Raw genomic sequence first — 15,982 nt, 5'->3', positions numbered from 1 at the left:
TTAGGTTAAGTGTACGGTAATTTGTACGTGGTTCCAACAACTTTATAAAAGTCATCAAAAATAGATCTTAATGATCCATTTCTTCCTCGTGATCATTACTTCATGCAACCAATCGGAGACAACTTTACCTTCAATTTTCGCCACTTGGCAAATTATTCATTTAAGTATCGTTTTTGTTAAATTTGATGTAGTGAAATTTCCCTAAGCACCATCCAGTATTAGTTTCCTTATGTACTGTGAATATTTTCCGTGTCATCTGCTAACGAATCTAACCTTTTTGTTGTAAAAATGATCTAATCACTTGGAAGTGCGATTCCACTCTTGTAACCAGATGATCTCTAATATTTAATATAGTTTAATATATGTTTAAATATAATTTTATTAACGTAATTAAACATCCATGAGTTTTAAGTTCTTGTATTCGATTCTAGTCAAAGTTAAGCCTTAACAAAATTAATCTTCTTTAATTAAAAACCACTTTGGTGGAATAATGGCTGTTTACAGCACCTTTACTCATGTCCTTTGGACCAAAATGTTATTGTTATTATTACCATTAAGGTAATTTAATTTAAACTTGTTTAATTAAATCATTTGGCAATTCTCAATCGTACTCTTCGTATTTGGTATACAATTAAAGCTTAGACTGCCACTAGACTCCTTTAAAACTATTCATGCCCTCACTACCATCAATAGTGAAGTTAAGCGAGTCAAATACTAGTTCAAATACTGACGTTATTTCCTATTAGCCTACTTATGTATCCCTTAAGGCTTACTAATTTTAAAACAAAAGATGTCACAGTACTCACAGAAATAATGGGTTTGATAACTTATATTTTTGAGTAAAACGGGAAACACAAACGATCTAGCATTATGGAAAAATATACAGAGGAGCAAAATTCAGTCAAATAGGAAGTTAACATCACGTTGTCCATAATTGACTCCGTACAAAATATAAAATTTTTTACTTTTTTCATCAAGCCACTTATGAAGCCTTCAATTCAGGTAGCCAGGTTACAATGCGTAGGAGGGTGATCGCAAGCCCTGCATGCCACGCGATCGAGCCAACAGCTCCCTACACTAACTATTACCGTTAACCTTAACAAGTTTTTATGGAAGGGGAAACCGAAGAGCTCAGGGGAAAACCCCTTAAACCAGTCGGGAGAGAACTTGCAAACTCAACGCAGAAGGAGTTGTTCCGAGTTTTCACCCAGTGCCACAAGTTGGGATCGTACCAGGCTCCTCTTGCTGCGAGGCGAAAGTGCTAACCACTCCGCCACCCCAACTTATATCCCCTATATCCCATGAAATGAGTTACGGTTGTACACTTTGCAACATTTCTATACATCCCAGATTTTTTCTCCAGCCAACAACATTTCACTTAACCCTGCATCTGACCATATCTATTGAACTTAAAAGTATATCAATGATCACATTTCAAGGAAGTAAGTTTTAAACAATGCCATGCAAAGATGTGTATAGTATCAGATAAAGTAGGTAGTAGAACAACAACTAAACTGATATTAAACGAAGTTAATTTATTAAGAGCTAATTTATTTACAAGTTATCATCACTGATTCAACTAGGGAAGTCGCAAGCCACACGTGTTACAGCAGCCGATCTTAGTTAAGGGGAAACAGGGTTGCCAGTCAGTTCCCATTTTATACATCGAGGTATAACACACTCGATTTATGCCAAAGACTAATTATTATAGTACAATACTCCCCCTCTTTGACATAAATACAATCACAATATTAATATTATTAAGTACATATTATTGACAAAATATTAGAGGTTAACCCTTTACATTTAGTAATTCGACGTTATGTATGAAATTATGTTTCACTAAAACCTTGGTTAGTATATACGCCGCATTTCATTTTGATTCAACGTATTTCAATGTAAAGAGACCCTTATCTAAAGCATCTTTCACAAAATGATACCGCATGTCTATATGCTTTGATCTTTGATTTTCAATACAGTTTTTAGTATAAAATATAGCTGATTGACTATCACTAAATACTTTAGATTGGGTTATAGATACATTAAATGGTTTTAATTCCTCGAGAATGGGTAGAAACCATAATAGTTCTTTCGTGGCTTCTGAAATTGCATAGTACTTGGCTTCCATGGATGATAGCGATATAGATTTTTGTTTAACTGACCGCCAGGATACTAATGAGGAGCCATAAAATACTGTATATCCGCTTTGAGATATTCTTGTGTCCTGATCAGACCCCCAGTCACTGTCACTATATCAAAATCCGATATCTGTTCTTGATGATAAACCAATCCGTAGGTAGCGGTGGTTGATACATAACATGCTAGTCGGCACAATAACTCCCAATGCTTGTAGCCTGGATTGCTACTAAACTGTGATAAAGCAGTTACGCCAAACAGAATGTCCGGTCTAGTTCTTTGTGCCATAAATAGAAGACAGCCAATCAGGGACTTATACGGTACGTTCTCCATTTCCTGTTTCTCTTCTGTAGTGATAGGGCTGTCCTTCCTACTGAGCCTCTCTGACGGATTTATAGGTAAATAGACTTTTAGATCAGCTCGTAGATCAAACCTCTCAATGATACGTTTGATATATGATTCCTGGTTCAATTTAAGACTACTATCAGATTGTACAGCAAATTCCACTCCTAATAGCTTCTTAATGGGTCCTAGTGTCTTCATTGTATATCGGGAGGACAATATGTGGTAAATATTGCCTAATATGGTGCTATCTTTCGCCAACACCACCAAATCATCAACATAAACTAGGACGATTGCTTTATATGGTAAAAAATAAACGCAGTTAGTACCTGCAAGTTTGTGAAATCCAAGTATCCCGAAGCTTTGGTCTAACTCTAAATACCAATGACGCCCACTCTGTGGCAGTCCATATAGAGATTTCTTAAGTCTCAAGCACTTGGATGAATCAGCTGCGTCAAATCCTGGAATTTGTTTCATATATATGTCATGATCGAGCTTCCCATATAAATATGAATTTTTTACGTCGAGGTGTTCATGCACCCACCCAAGGGTTATTACGAATATGGCAATAAATAAACGAATTAAACTGAAACTTACAACGGGAGAAAATGTCTCATCGTAGTCAATGCCTTCAACTTGGGTACATCCTTGAGCTACAAGCCGTGCACGGTAGCGTACAACATTCCCTTCACTATCATATTTAATAGCATACACCCAGCGACAACCTATGATCTTTTTATCATGAGGTTTTGTTACTATCTCTGCTACATCTCGGCTGTTAAGTGTATCTACTTCATCCTTCATTGCTTCTAGCCATCTTTCTCTTTGATCCGAGATTATCGTTTCCTGGTAGGTTTTCGGAATACTGATATCTGTGCAATATGCCTCAAGAGGTTCCTGTTCTATATTCTGGTTGGTAGTTAATGTGGTCATTAAGGAGGCTGCTAATGATTTCTTTGAAAAATCAAATGCATTTATATCACACTCGATATTATTCTCTTGCAAGTACCGCTGGACCTCTGGTTTGGACCTCAAACGATGGCCATTAGGATCAAAGTAATAGATGTCTGCTTGCCCTTGAGTGGCTCCACTCTGACGAATGACTACTTCTCTTTTAAATCCCTCCGTTAGGTTCAAAACCGTAGATTGTCTTGGCAATGGTTCAGGAGAAGTCACCTCTGGTTCAGGTTCATCTCCTGATGTATTTGGCATTTCTTCATTTAGTATTGTCCACACTAAAGTGGATGCATTTTCGTTGATCCTATGATGTGGAATATTTTCAACTCCCAGTTTGGTTTCATCGAAAGTAACGTGCATTGTTTTGACCACGTCAATGTCTAGTGGATACCAAATCCTATGCCCCTTCGTATTGTTAGCATAACCAACAACCACACCCAGTTTTGCACGTTGCTGAAATTTATTATATCTCTTCTGCCGAGGAATATGGACGAATGCCAAACTTCCTATTCTTCTAAGGTGGGATGCACTTGGTTTACGTTTCATCCATATTTCGAGTGGTACAGTGTTTAGTAATTTGGAATGTTTAGAATGATTTTTAACAAAAGCAGCGGTACGAACCAGTTCAGCCCATAGATTTGCGGGTAATCTTCCATCATTGAGAACGCTCTGACCATATTCAAAAGGGTTCTATTTATCCTTTCTGCCACTCCATTCATGGCTGGGGAATAGGTGTTGGTTCGCTCATGTTTTATGCCATCAGCATTGCAATATTCGTTGAATTCTCTTGAACAATATTCAAGACCATTATCTGTCCTTATTGCCTTAATCTGTTTTCCGGTCTCTCGCTCAACCTGCGTCTTGTACCTCTTAAACAAATGTAATGCTTCACTTTTCCTTCCCATTGGATATACATGTAAATATCAACTTTTATCGTTGATAAATGTGATGTAGTATCGGGCTCCCCCTAGCGAGACGACTGGTGAAGGACCCCACACATCGGAATAGACTAGATCCAGTATGTCTTTGCTCCGTATTTCTTGGATTGGTTTGTGTGACTGTTTGGTGCTCTTTGCCAATTCACATGAAATGCAATGGTCTAAATCACCCTTTAAGGGTATCAACCCTCTCAACATTGAGTGTGAGGCCATATATTTAAGGTCAGACTCATACAGATGCCCCATCCGTTGATGCCAAATTGTCAGGTTCCATTTGTTTGGTCTACCTGCCTCGGGTAGTATTGCTCTGGAACCGCCATCACAGTCCAATATTGCATCCTTCAGTCCACATCGTAGAATCCTTGCGTGAACAGTGTAAAAGTTATCAGTCGATAACGGAGCCTCAAACGCAAAAGCTCCATTTGGAAAATATGCCGTAAATTTCGAATCCTTAGTGACACCAGTATAACCTGCCTGGTCCATTAGGCGTTGCGACATTAAATTTTGTCCCATCCCTGGTGTATAGATAACGTCCTTTAGACAGATAATATTACGTCCTGCATTGGTCATTTGTATAAAAATGTCTCCTCTGCCTTCCGCCTGTGACTTTCCTTCCCCTACCGTAATCTGCGCACTGAGTGGTGTGTAAGTGAAAAACCACTCTCTCTGGTTACAGAAATGCTTTGTGGCCGCAGAGTCCATAATCCAGTCATTAGTATCCGTGAAAGTACAATGTGCTGAAGCATAATAGGCGCCAGTCTGCGGTTTCGACGATCCTCCACGTGAACTTCCTCTTGTTCCACCTCTCGACCCTCCTCGGATGCTTCCTCTACTTTGTGGTCTCCGACTTCTGCAGTCTGAAGATCTATGTCCAGCACGATTACAATTGTAACATGTTCCTGCAAACCCTCTTGGTTGAAGTTGTTGATCCTCTTTTGTTTGATCTGTCTTATCGTCCATCTTGCCTTTATTAGATGATCGTGCCATATAGGCGTCAGAGGTATTATCATAATTCATCGCTTTCTGAGTTTGCCTTCCAAATTCTGCTAGCAGCATTTGTTTAATCGGCTCCGGTTTGAACCTCGAGTCGTCCAGTTGGTAAATATTAGCAACCAATGACTCGTATAATGAGGGTAGTGTCCCGATCAATTTATACGCAATATCTTGATCTGCTATAGTCTTCCCCGCGTTTTCCAACTGTTTTTTCAAATGGTATACACGACCAATAAATACAGGCATACTCACTCCCTCTATATATTTGATGCCATAGAATTCAGTAAAAGATTATTGCAATGTTGAAAAAATTAGCCAAACTTTCAAGGAAATAAATGATAATCGTGGAATTTGTCATACATCTAGAGTTAAATTACCTTCAAAAAGTGCCCAGATAAAATTGAATTCCCTGACTTTTCCCTGGATTTTTACCAATTCTTAAAATTCCCTGACATTTCCCTGACTTTTTAGGCCAATTTTTAAATTCCCTGACTTTTCCCTGTTTTCCCTGACGCGTGGCAACCCTGTTTCTATAGTAGCTACCGGGCATGTTTCTATTCCTGTGGCAATCTCCCAAAGGCCTTGCCCTCTGAGTATCAGTTGCATATCATACTTCCATGTGTGATAATTTAGTGAATTCAATTTAGCCACTTGCCCCACCATTAATACAGCATTTCCATCCGCCATCTTGTTCTCGAACTGACGTCGTACAAAGAAGAGCACGTTTTATCTATTGCATCTTAAGCCTTGGCCAAACGACATGGTTCTGTAAATCTGGCCCATGAATATGTCAACCACGCTGACTGCCACAGTTCCTAGTTTTCACCCAGTGCCACAAGTTGGGATCGTACCAGGCTCCTCTTGCTGCGAGGCGAAAGTGCTAACCACTCCGCCACCCCACCTTATATCCCCTATATCCCATGAAATGAGTTCCGGTTGTACACTTTGCAACATTTCTATACATCCCAGATTTTTTCTCCAGCCAACAACATTTCACTTAACCCTGCATCTGACCACATCTATTGAACTTAAAAGTATATCAATGATCACATTTCAAGGAAGTAAGTTTTAAACAATGCCATGCAAAGATGTGTATAGTATCAGATAAAGTAGGTAGCACCAGTAAAAACTAGTACATAAAAGTCCTTGGCTTTCTGCACTTTCGACAGACAATTAGCATGAAAATTTATACTTAAGTCAAACAACCTCAAGTGTGCCCCCCCCCCCCCCCTGTAAATTATCTATCAAAACCATCAGTGTATATAAATATGAGTATAAATGAAAAAAAAATTACTATTTCATACTTAGGGTTAATGGGTTCTACCAGCCATGATGTGGAACAAAAATGGATCCCCCGCTCGGACAATATGGACCAGTTTCATTATAGGATGGGGCTACAGATCAGAGGAACTTACTGTACATTCCTCCATCCTCAATCCTCAGACAGGCTCAGGAGGAGACATGTTTCTCCCCTTACGATCGAGGCTGGTGGAACCATTTAATATGAAAACAAAATCGAACTTACATCCTTTAAACAAGTAACAAAAACATCAAACACTTGTTTCACACAGAGTTCACATGTAGTTGGAATGGAAGTACTTGTAGTGCTTGACGGAGAAAGCAGGGGCGGGCTATTTGAACCATGATATGACCTTCTTGAAGAATCCCTGGAAAAGACAAATTGCTTCACATAAAACTATTAAAATTGAATTACATAAGTAATTCAAACAAAGGTTATAAATTATAGGAAAGTATTAACCAATAAGAAAAATAAATTAGTAGTAGCGAAGGATTCTAGTCAGTATACTTATGATAATTATCATGGTTAAATTAAAGACATTGAATTTAAAAGACTAAATAAAATCTAAAATTTTATGAAAATGAATTTCAAAACCAATTTCAGATGAAAAATTTGGTTAATTGTTACAAAAGTGCCAAAATTACGCTTAAATGTTATTTATCTCACTTTGTAGAGCAAATAATATTAGAGCTGAATTTCACAGAGCCATCATTGTTTAAAACACCAAGATTTCCTTTGGAGTTTGCCCGTAAACTGAGAAAGAAATTTAACACCTAAGACAAAAATGACAAAAAGAAAAATTGGTTAATTTAATAAATTAAGCTAAAAAAATTCCAAATCAAGTATCAGAAAAATTTGAAAAAGCTTTATTTCAAGTTACATAATCGCCTTTGACAGCCCTATTTTCCCACAGAGGGTTTTTCCACCAGCGTTTGGGTGTATATTTTCATTTCTTAATAAAGGTTAGATAGTAACTTAATGAAATAAAAGTTATTTCTTCAAGAGAAATTTCAGCAAACTGCTCCTTGGGTTAAACGTCACCATGTAAAAAAGGCAAAAACACGCTTTTCGAATGTTCTTGTAACAAAATATCGCCATAATGAAAACGAAATGCTATCACAATTTTCCAACTTGTAGTGATTCGTAAGTACAAAAAATTCGCCCGCGATATCGCGTTACTTTTTCCCCCGCTCTCGCATAGGAAAATCGCCTGAAAAATCACCATCATGAAAACAGGCCTTCAGGGGGGAATTCATTTTCCATGGAATTATTAAGCTTTAATCCTCTATTCATGGAAAATTAAAGATTCAACGTACATGTAACTATCACTTGAGAATATGCCATGAAGGTAATTTTCTTGATGTAAATTGTATCACTTTCAATGCATGACAAAATACAGTCTTTTTAGATAAAAGAAAATTGGGGAAGCAGAATTTCATGGGCTGGTAGCTTTGACAAGTGAAGTATAGCTTTTGCTTACATATAACCAATTTGTTTGGATTGGCTGTAGAAATGGTTATAGATTTTTAAGTACAACAAATAGAAATTAAGCATTTAAACCTTCCAGTCAATTTATTACACATTAAATGTAAAACTAAATCTCAAAGAAACTTCTTTACATACAAAGGCACACTTGGGATAAATTACATTACTTATGGCACTAGTAAAGCATTTGTCTTGCGTGGTGGCAAAATAATTTTTTCAAAAGAAAGATGGTCCAATATGAATTTAAAAAAAATTCTAGCTTACCATTTTCCTTGTGACACTGGTTTGGGCTAAGTCTAGGCCAGAATTATAACAGGTATGGACAAATTTCATAAGAAAATCAAATGCCTGGACACCATGAGATGGTGGACCAATGAATAACCTTCTCTGTGAAATATAACAAAACACAAAATTAATGTCTGATCCATACCCTTACCAAAAAATAAGTTGGTTTTTAGTTGGTATTTAGTTGGTATTCACATTTAAGTTGATATTAAGTTGGTTTTAAGTGGTCAGCATATTTCAGTAAACTAGTTAAGTTGGTAATAAGTTGGTTTTAAGTTGGTGGGAAAATGCCTTTTTCTTTAAGTTGGTATTTAGTTGGTTTTTAGTGGTCAGAAAATTACATTATTTTTTAAGTTGGCTTTAAGTGGTCTTATTAAGTAACATTTTAAGTAAGTTTTAAGTTGGCTTTAAGTGGTCTTTATTAAGTAACATTTTAGTTTGTTTTAAGTTGGTGTTAAGTTGTTTTTAAGTAGGTTTTTAGTTGGTATTTGTCTCAAATACAAACTTAAAACCAACTTAAATAGTTCTTAGACCACTTATTTTTTGGTAAGGGAGTTTTCAATTACTACTGCTTAGGACTTTTTCCTGGGTGTTAAATCAACCTGCTTTTAATCCCAGATGTTAAGAAATGTATTACAGACAATTAGCCAATGATACGCTTCGCATTTTCTGACGTCATGGGTGCCGAGAAGTCTGGAAATTCGCCGAAAAACTCGATTTCCACCATTTCGACTTCTTTTTATAATAATTCAAAGACCACTTAACCGATTTTTATGAAATTTTCTGTACTTGCTATAAACTGTTTGCTCTTTCTAATGAATCATTAATTAGCCAATCTTACCAAAAAATAAGTTGGCTTTTAGTTGGTTTACACATTTTAGTTGATATTAAGTTGGTTTTAAGTAGGCTCAAGTTGCCAGCATATTTCAAGAAACTAGTTAAAGGGGTAATAAGTTGGTTTTAAGTAGGTTTTAAGTAGGCTGGAAAATTCTTATTTTTTCTAAGTTGGTAATTAGTTGGTTTTAAGTGGTCGGAAAATTTCATATTATTTTTAAGTTGGTTTTAAGTTGGCTTTAAGTTTGTGCTTGTATCGCGAGAAGGTTTAAAATGTTTTGACGAATATTTTTCTACTAAATAACTACGCTCGTCCAAATATGCAAAGAACGTATTTATATTTCTAAGAACCTATGAGGGTAGTCTTTATTAAGCAAGTTTCAAGTTGGTTTTAAGTTGGTTTTAAGTTGCCTCCATTAAGCAAAATCAGAGTTGGTTTTAAGTCTACTTCTAGTTGGTTTTAAGTAGGTTTTAAGTAGGTTTTAAGTAGGTTTTAAGTAGGTTTTAAGTTGGTATTTGTCTCAAATACCAACTTAAAACCTACTTAAAACCAAGTTTAAATATTTTTTAGCCAACTTATTTTTTGGTAAGGGTAACATGACAATTTATGCACATTTTACTAAGACTACCACCAGCTATATACAGGGTCTTTTTTTTTGCTCGGAAAAGTGTTTTTTTTTCAAAAACTATTTATAGTACCGATTTCAAATTTGGAAGGTCAATTCTCTATACCGGGGGACATCAGTTTGAGAAATTTGAGCGTTTTCGGTAATGTTTTTCACCAATTTTGAAAAATTATTTTTCGACCACTAGGTGCGAGATAAAAAATTTCTATTATAAAGTTGTAGGCCGTCATCGAAAACCCTTAAAAATTGTTCACTCGACGAAAAACAACTTATTTATCAGTGAAAATTCGAGCTTGAAAAATTTACAAGTTGGTGAAGCCAAATTACGATTGTTTGAAACGATAATTGAAACCGAATTACCTAATCCAGTTGAAACTTTGGTTAAAAAAACGACCGGATTTAAAAAACACGAGGCTATAGGTCAATCCTAAACATGCATTGGGTATTTAAAGGAAAACTTTGGGAGATTATTATCAGTGTTTGATAATATTTCGAACAATGCCTCGTTATTCAGTAGCTGAGCGTACCGAGATAGTTGCCATTTACTATGGAGAAGCAGCGCAAAACCTTAGAAGAGTGACTGAAATCTTCGCAGAAAGACATCCAAATGGAGCACCATCTGTAAATACAGTAAGACGAGCAATTCACGATTTCAATCAATTTGGTAACTTGCAACCTAGGTTTCGCGGATTGGGTCAACCGGATTTAGACTTCGAGAACAATGTACTCGCGTACTTTGTGGCATATCCTCGTCACAGTTGCGCTAACGCCGCTGCTGATTTGGGTTGTTCTGCAAATCGTGTGTGGAAAATTCTTCGTAAGAATCGCTATCACCCATACAGAGCTACGCTCCACCAAGGACTAATTGACGGAGACCATCAAAGACGTCATGAATTTAGCAACTGGTTACTAAATGCTGTCCAAGAAGATAGACAATTTTTGCGCCATGTTTTGTTCTCCGACGAAGCGTCATTTTCTAGAGATGGGCCCTTTAATCATCAAAACAGCCATCTTTGGTCTGACATCAACCCACATTGGGGTTTTGAATATCATCACCAGGTTCAATTTGAATTGGTCAATGTTTGGGTTGGACTTGTTGGAAACCGTTTGATTGGTCCCTTTTTCCTGCTGACGAACCTCAACGGCCAAAGGTATTTACATTTTCTACAGAACGAACTGAGTGACGCAATCGACGACCTTCCATTGGCTGAAAGACGTCAGTTGTGGTTTCAGCAAGATGGCGCCCCTCCGCATTTTTCCCGGCAAGTAACTGAGCACCTCAACAACGAGTTTACTGAAAGGTGGATAGGGAGAAATGGTCCAGTGCATTGGCCAGCAAGGTCACCTGACCTAACACCGCTGGATTATTTTCTCTGGGGATTCGTTAAAGCAAAGGTATACGCCACGCCCATTGAAACTAGGGAGGAACTCATTAGACGAATAATCAGTGCTTGCCGAGACGTCACACCAGAAATGGTAGAGAAAGCGTTTGAGAACTTAATTGTCCGCGCACAAACCTGTGTTGCAGCCAATGGTGATATTATTGAAAATGTTTTGTAAAAATTTATGTGAATAAAATATCTGAATTTAAAAACCAAACGTGTACATTTTTTCAAGTGTGAAAACTCTACTACGTTTGTATTAGACTTGTTCCCTTTTCAATTATCGTTTCAAACAATCGTAATTTGGCTTCACCAACTTGTAAATTTTTCAAGCTCGAATTTTCACTGATAAATAAGTTGTGAACAATTTTTAAGGGTTTTCGATGACGGCCTACAACTTTATAATAGAAATTTTTTATCTCGCACCTAGTGGTCGAAAAATAATTTTTCAAAATTGGTGAAAAACATTACCGAAAACGCTCAAATTTCTCAAACTGATGTCCCCTGGTATAGAGAATTGACCTTCCAAATTTGAAATCGGTACTATAAATAGTTTTTGAAAAAAAACACTTTTCCGAGCAAAAAAAAAGACCCTGTATACAAGAGAAGAAATATATGCAAGAGAAGAAACATATGTCTGTCCCCTTTCAGCTGTCTCTTCTTGGAAGGGCTCATACATGTTTTTTCCTTTACAAAGATGCTCAACAGAAGGTACCCATGGAGGTTTGATTTAGTAAGAACAGTATTTATTTTTAGAAATGGGTTGAGATGATTAACAATGAATACAAAGGCTCAATCAATAGTCTTAAATATATCTCATTTAGGTTTAACAAGAATCCATAAATGTTCATAAATTCATTAACCATACTTTAGACCATTAGCAATAAAATAGCAGAAATATATAAACAAAGCACATATTAAAATGCAAGATATAGTTTGTTCAGCTGCTGATTTTATTAATTTTAATTGATTTTTCAGTTAAATATCGCCAGTGGCGTCAATAGGATTTTATTTTAGGGGCGTTTACTTGAGACAAACATTTTTATGAGAAAGCGTAGTTCTCAATCCATATGTAAGAACTATTTTCTTCAAACATTACCAACAGAGGTAAAACTAAACCTAGCTTTTCCTGCATCAGCTTGGCTTTGGGTTTGGTTTACTACACCCAAAAAGCACAACAAATTTCAGAGTACATACGTATACTTATGTATTCTTCGTATTAAATTTTAAGAAGATATTACGAGGTTGACTTGTTCATTTATAAAAACAAAATAGACAGGAAGAATTTGCACAGTAAACAGTCTATACACAAGAAAGCTAAATTTCACGTTCCCACTACACAACTTTTAGTGAAGAATTAACCTATATAATATTTAGACATCCTTTTTACCAATTTTACATAAAGTATTGTGGTACTGAATGTACATGAGAAAATTTTACAAGCTTAAATCCTCACTATTTTAACTAAAAACTGAAATATAAAGTTTACTGTACCTTAAAAATCTCTATTAAACCTTCAGCAGCAAGTTTAACATCTTCAACATCTTTTTCAGTGATAACATTTAAAGTAGAAAAACCCAAATCTGAAGCCTCCGTCATTTGAGATAAATTTGACACACTAAACTGCCTGAAAAGTACCTATTTAAAAAGCAGACAAATTCAATAGAGCATGTTTTAGGACTGGAAAAGTTATTTAGGTTCCTTTGTTTTATCTTAAAATTGCCATAAGGTTAGAATAAAAAATACCCAAACACCTTTCCATATAAAAAAGGAAAGTTATGTGTAAAAATAAGAACTTGATCTATGGTTAAAATTTCAAGGTTCCCAGATGAACTAGATATCGTATCACGAAAATTCATTACATCACACATACAGATGTGAAGCAAAACGATGTCGAGTTTTCTAGTAGCTACACTTAATTCAGCAAAAACAAACTTTTAAACCTCTATCATAATTCTAAATGAATTTCAGGACCCCATGTAATTTAATGTAATTATAAAAATGGATTACCTTTCTAATGATTTCCATTAAATCTGGACATCTATTTGAATAACAGTCTAAGCCAACTTCATTTAAAAATTTAACTGAAACGTAACGGGTTTCAGTATCAGGATCTATACATATATTCGACAGGTATGGTAAAACTGTTTGATCAATGAGCTCCTTCTGTAACAATATCCTAGTATTAATATTATACACTAATTCGTTATATTCAAGTCAAAACTAAGGAAGCTCTAACTGTTTCTAGTACAGGCGAGACATGGTAAATTAAAAATTAATTTAAATTAATGGTCCTACTTGAAACAACGCAATAATTTTGAGAAAAACGTTAAATGCAGTTTGAAATTCTGCCACACCTTTTTAACTCTTTTTTTTCATTGTAACTTTTCCTTGAATTAATAAAAACCTATGTTTAATGTCGCTGTAGAATGGTTTGTCATTAACTATACAAGATGTTCTAACAACAGTATAATTAAACCATTAAAAAGAATCTTTAATAGGCTGTTTCAGAGTCCCATAAGGAAACAGTTTTTGACTTTTCAAAAACGACTAATATAAATTTCCAATATCTATAGGAAAAGTTATGAAACTTAGTTATTCATAAAAAAGATATAAATAATGGGGTAGTAAATATTAGTGTTGGCCGTTATCGTAATTTAACACAATAACTGCTAGCCTGCGTAGAAAAATTAGCAAAGCCATATCTGCCTTGTTTATAAGAAAAATTGGTTTTAAATATTGGTATCGGTATTTTTTAAATTGTTATGGGGTAAAATCGGTTATTTGGATCAATTAATCAGGAAAATTGTGATATCAGTAACCAATACAGATATTAGTTTTGACCCATCACTAAAAAATATATTTTTCTATATAGAAGAAATAATTAAGATTATTTAACAAATTGAAGTTGCAATGATATTTAACATAGGTCGACTGTACTATTACTCCTAGGGAACCAAAGAATTTAATTACCTCATACAAATGACGATTTTCTTGAACAACTCTTGATAATACCGAAATTACTTTAACTCTCACTGCTGACCTTGTATCATACCTGAAAAATACAATAAATGAATACCAATTTGATGATTATAAAATTATTAAATGACAAAGGAAAAATGAATATTGATGGAATATCGATAAAGCTTCTTGTGCACAGTTGAGCTTTATTTCATATTTATTTAGAGAATCATAAGTCTTAAGACTTAACCCTTACCAAAAAATAAGTTGGCTAAAAACCACTTAGGACAACTTGTATATCAACTTTGTTTTCAGTTAGTATTTTTTTCAAATGCCTACTTAAAAATAACTTAAATCCTCTTTATTAATCAACTTATTTCCAACTAAACCAGAATCAACATTTACATTTAACTACTTAAAAGCAACTTAAATCCTACTAGGGAAACATCTAAAAACCAACTTAAAAATATGTAATTTCCTGACTATTAAAAACCAACTAATTATAAACTTAGCAAAAGCAGTATTTTCCTACCAACTGAATAACAACTTATTACCCCTTTAATAGTAACTTGAAATATGCTGACAACTTGAGCTTACTTAATACCAACTCACTATCAACTAATAATGTCAATTACCAAAAAATAAGTTGGTTTTTAGTTGGTTTTCACATTTAAGTTGGTTTTAAGTAGGTTCAAGTTGCCAGCATATTTTAATAAACTATTTAAAGAGGTAATAAGTTGTTTTTAAGTTGGCTGGAAAATACTCATTTTTCAAGTTGGTTTTAAGTTGGTTTTTAGTGGTCAGATAATTACTTATAATTTTTAAGTAGGTTATAAGTTGGCTTTAAGTGGTCTTTATTAAGAGGTCTTTTTAAGTAAGTTTTAAGTTGGTTTTAAGTGGTCTTTATTAAGAAAGCTTTTAGTTGGTTTTAAGTTGGTGTAAAGTTGTTTTTAAGTAGGTTTTTAGTTGGCATTTGTTCCAAATACCAACTTAAAACCAACTTAAAAAGTTACAAGACCACTTATTTTTGGTAAGGGGTGTATACAAACTAAATGCGAACTGAAATCCAACTTATTTTTTGGTAAGGGAAGGCAGTCAAAGCATACTGGAAGACTCAGCTGGAGTGTTTCCCCTTACCAAAAATTAAGTGGTCTAGGAACTTGGTTTTAAGTTTGTATTTGGGACAAATACCAACTAAAACCATACATAAAAACATACTGCCAACTTAATATCCACTTATTACCCCTTTAACTAGTTTATTGAAAAATGCTGACAACTTAAAACCAACTTAATACCAACTAAAATGTGTATACCAACTAAATACAAACTAAAAGCCAACTTTTTTGGTAAGGGTCGTAACTTACATTAAGCCTAGTTTTAAGCACAGTTTAAATTAGGCCTAATTTTAAATTTAATTTGATTTGATTAAAAACTTAACATTATTTCTAAAATAAATTCCATAGAAAGAAAATTAAGGTCTTCAGAATGTAATACTTTAAAAATAGCTTACTTAAAATATCGTTCAACTACATTATTAATTTTGAAAATCCAATTATCTTGTTGTGGCAAGAGAGAGATTGCACAATAATCTATAAAAAGCATCACAGACTGTTCCTAAGAATTTTAAAGAACAATTATTTTATTAAAAGTAGTTAAAAAAAACCACATCAAAGGTTACTCATATTTAAAAAATTTGAACAAATTTTATACTGCATTTAAGATAAGCACCAAAATAGAAATAAC

General features: G+C 34.8%; 1 protein-coding gene across 6 annotated transcripts in view; it reads right to left on the bottom strand.

The window, feature by feature from the left end:
- The window catches only part of gig (TSC complex subunit tuberin), a 59,403-nt gene that overhangs the window by 27,763 nt on the left and 15,658 nt on the right, over positions 1–15,982 (bottom strand). For all 6 annotated transcript variants that reach the window (XM_090154647.1, XM_090154655.1, XM_090154640.1 and 3 more), the window contains exons 13-19: positions 15,750–15,853; positions 14,252–14,333; positions 13,289–13,444; positions 12,773–12,916; positions 8,416–8,538; positions 7,333–7,439; positions 6,892–7,033 (exon numbers count right to left, since the gene is read on the bottom strand). In XM_090154647.1, the coding sequence (XP_090010773.1) occupies positions 6,892–7,033; positions 7,333–7,439; positions 8,416–8,538; positions 12,773–12,916; positions 13,289–13,444; positions 14,252–14,333; positions 15,750–15,853 (858 nt within the window). The remainder of the gene's footprint in view (positions 1–6,891; positions 7,034–7,332; positions 7,440–8,415; positions 8,539–12,772; positions 12,917–13,288; positions 13,445–14,251; positions 14,334–15,749; positions 15,854–15,982) is intronic.

Source organism: Leiobunum rupestre, chromosome 1, assembly GCF_980474605.1.
Source record: "Leiobunum rupestre chromosome 1, qqLeiRupe1.1.hap1, whole genome shotgun sequence".
Lineage (NCBI taxonomy): Eukaryota > Metazoa > Arthropoda > Arachnida > Opiliones > Sclerosomatidae > Leiobunum > Leiobunum rupestre.
The sequence above is the reverse complement of the archived record's forward strand: the minus strand, read 5'-3'. Positions and strand labels throughout refer to the sequence as shown.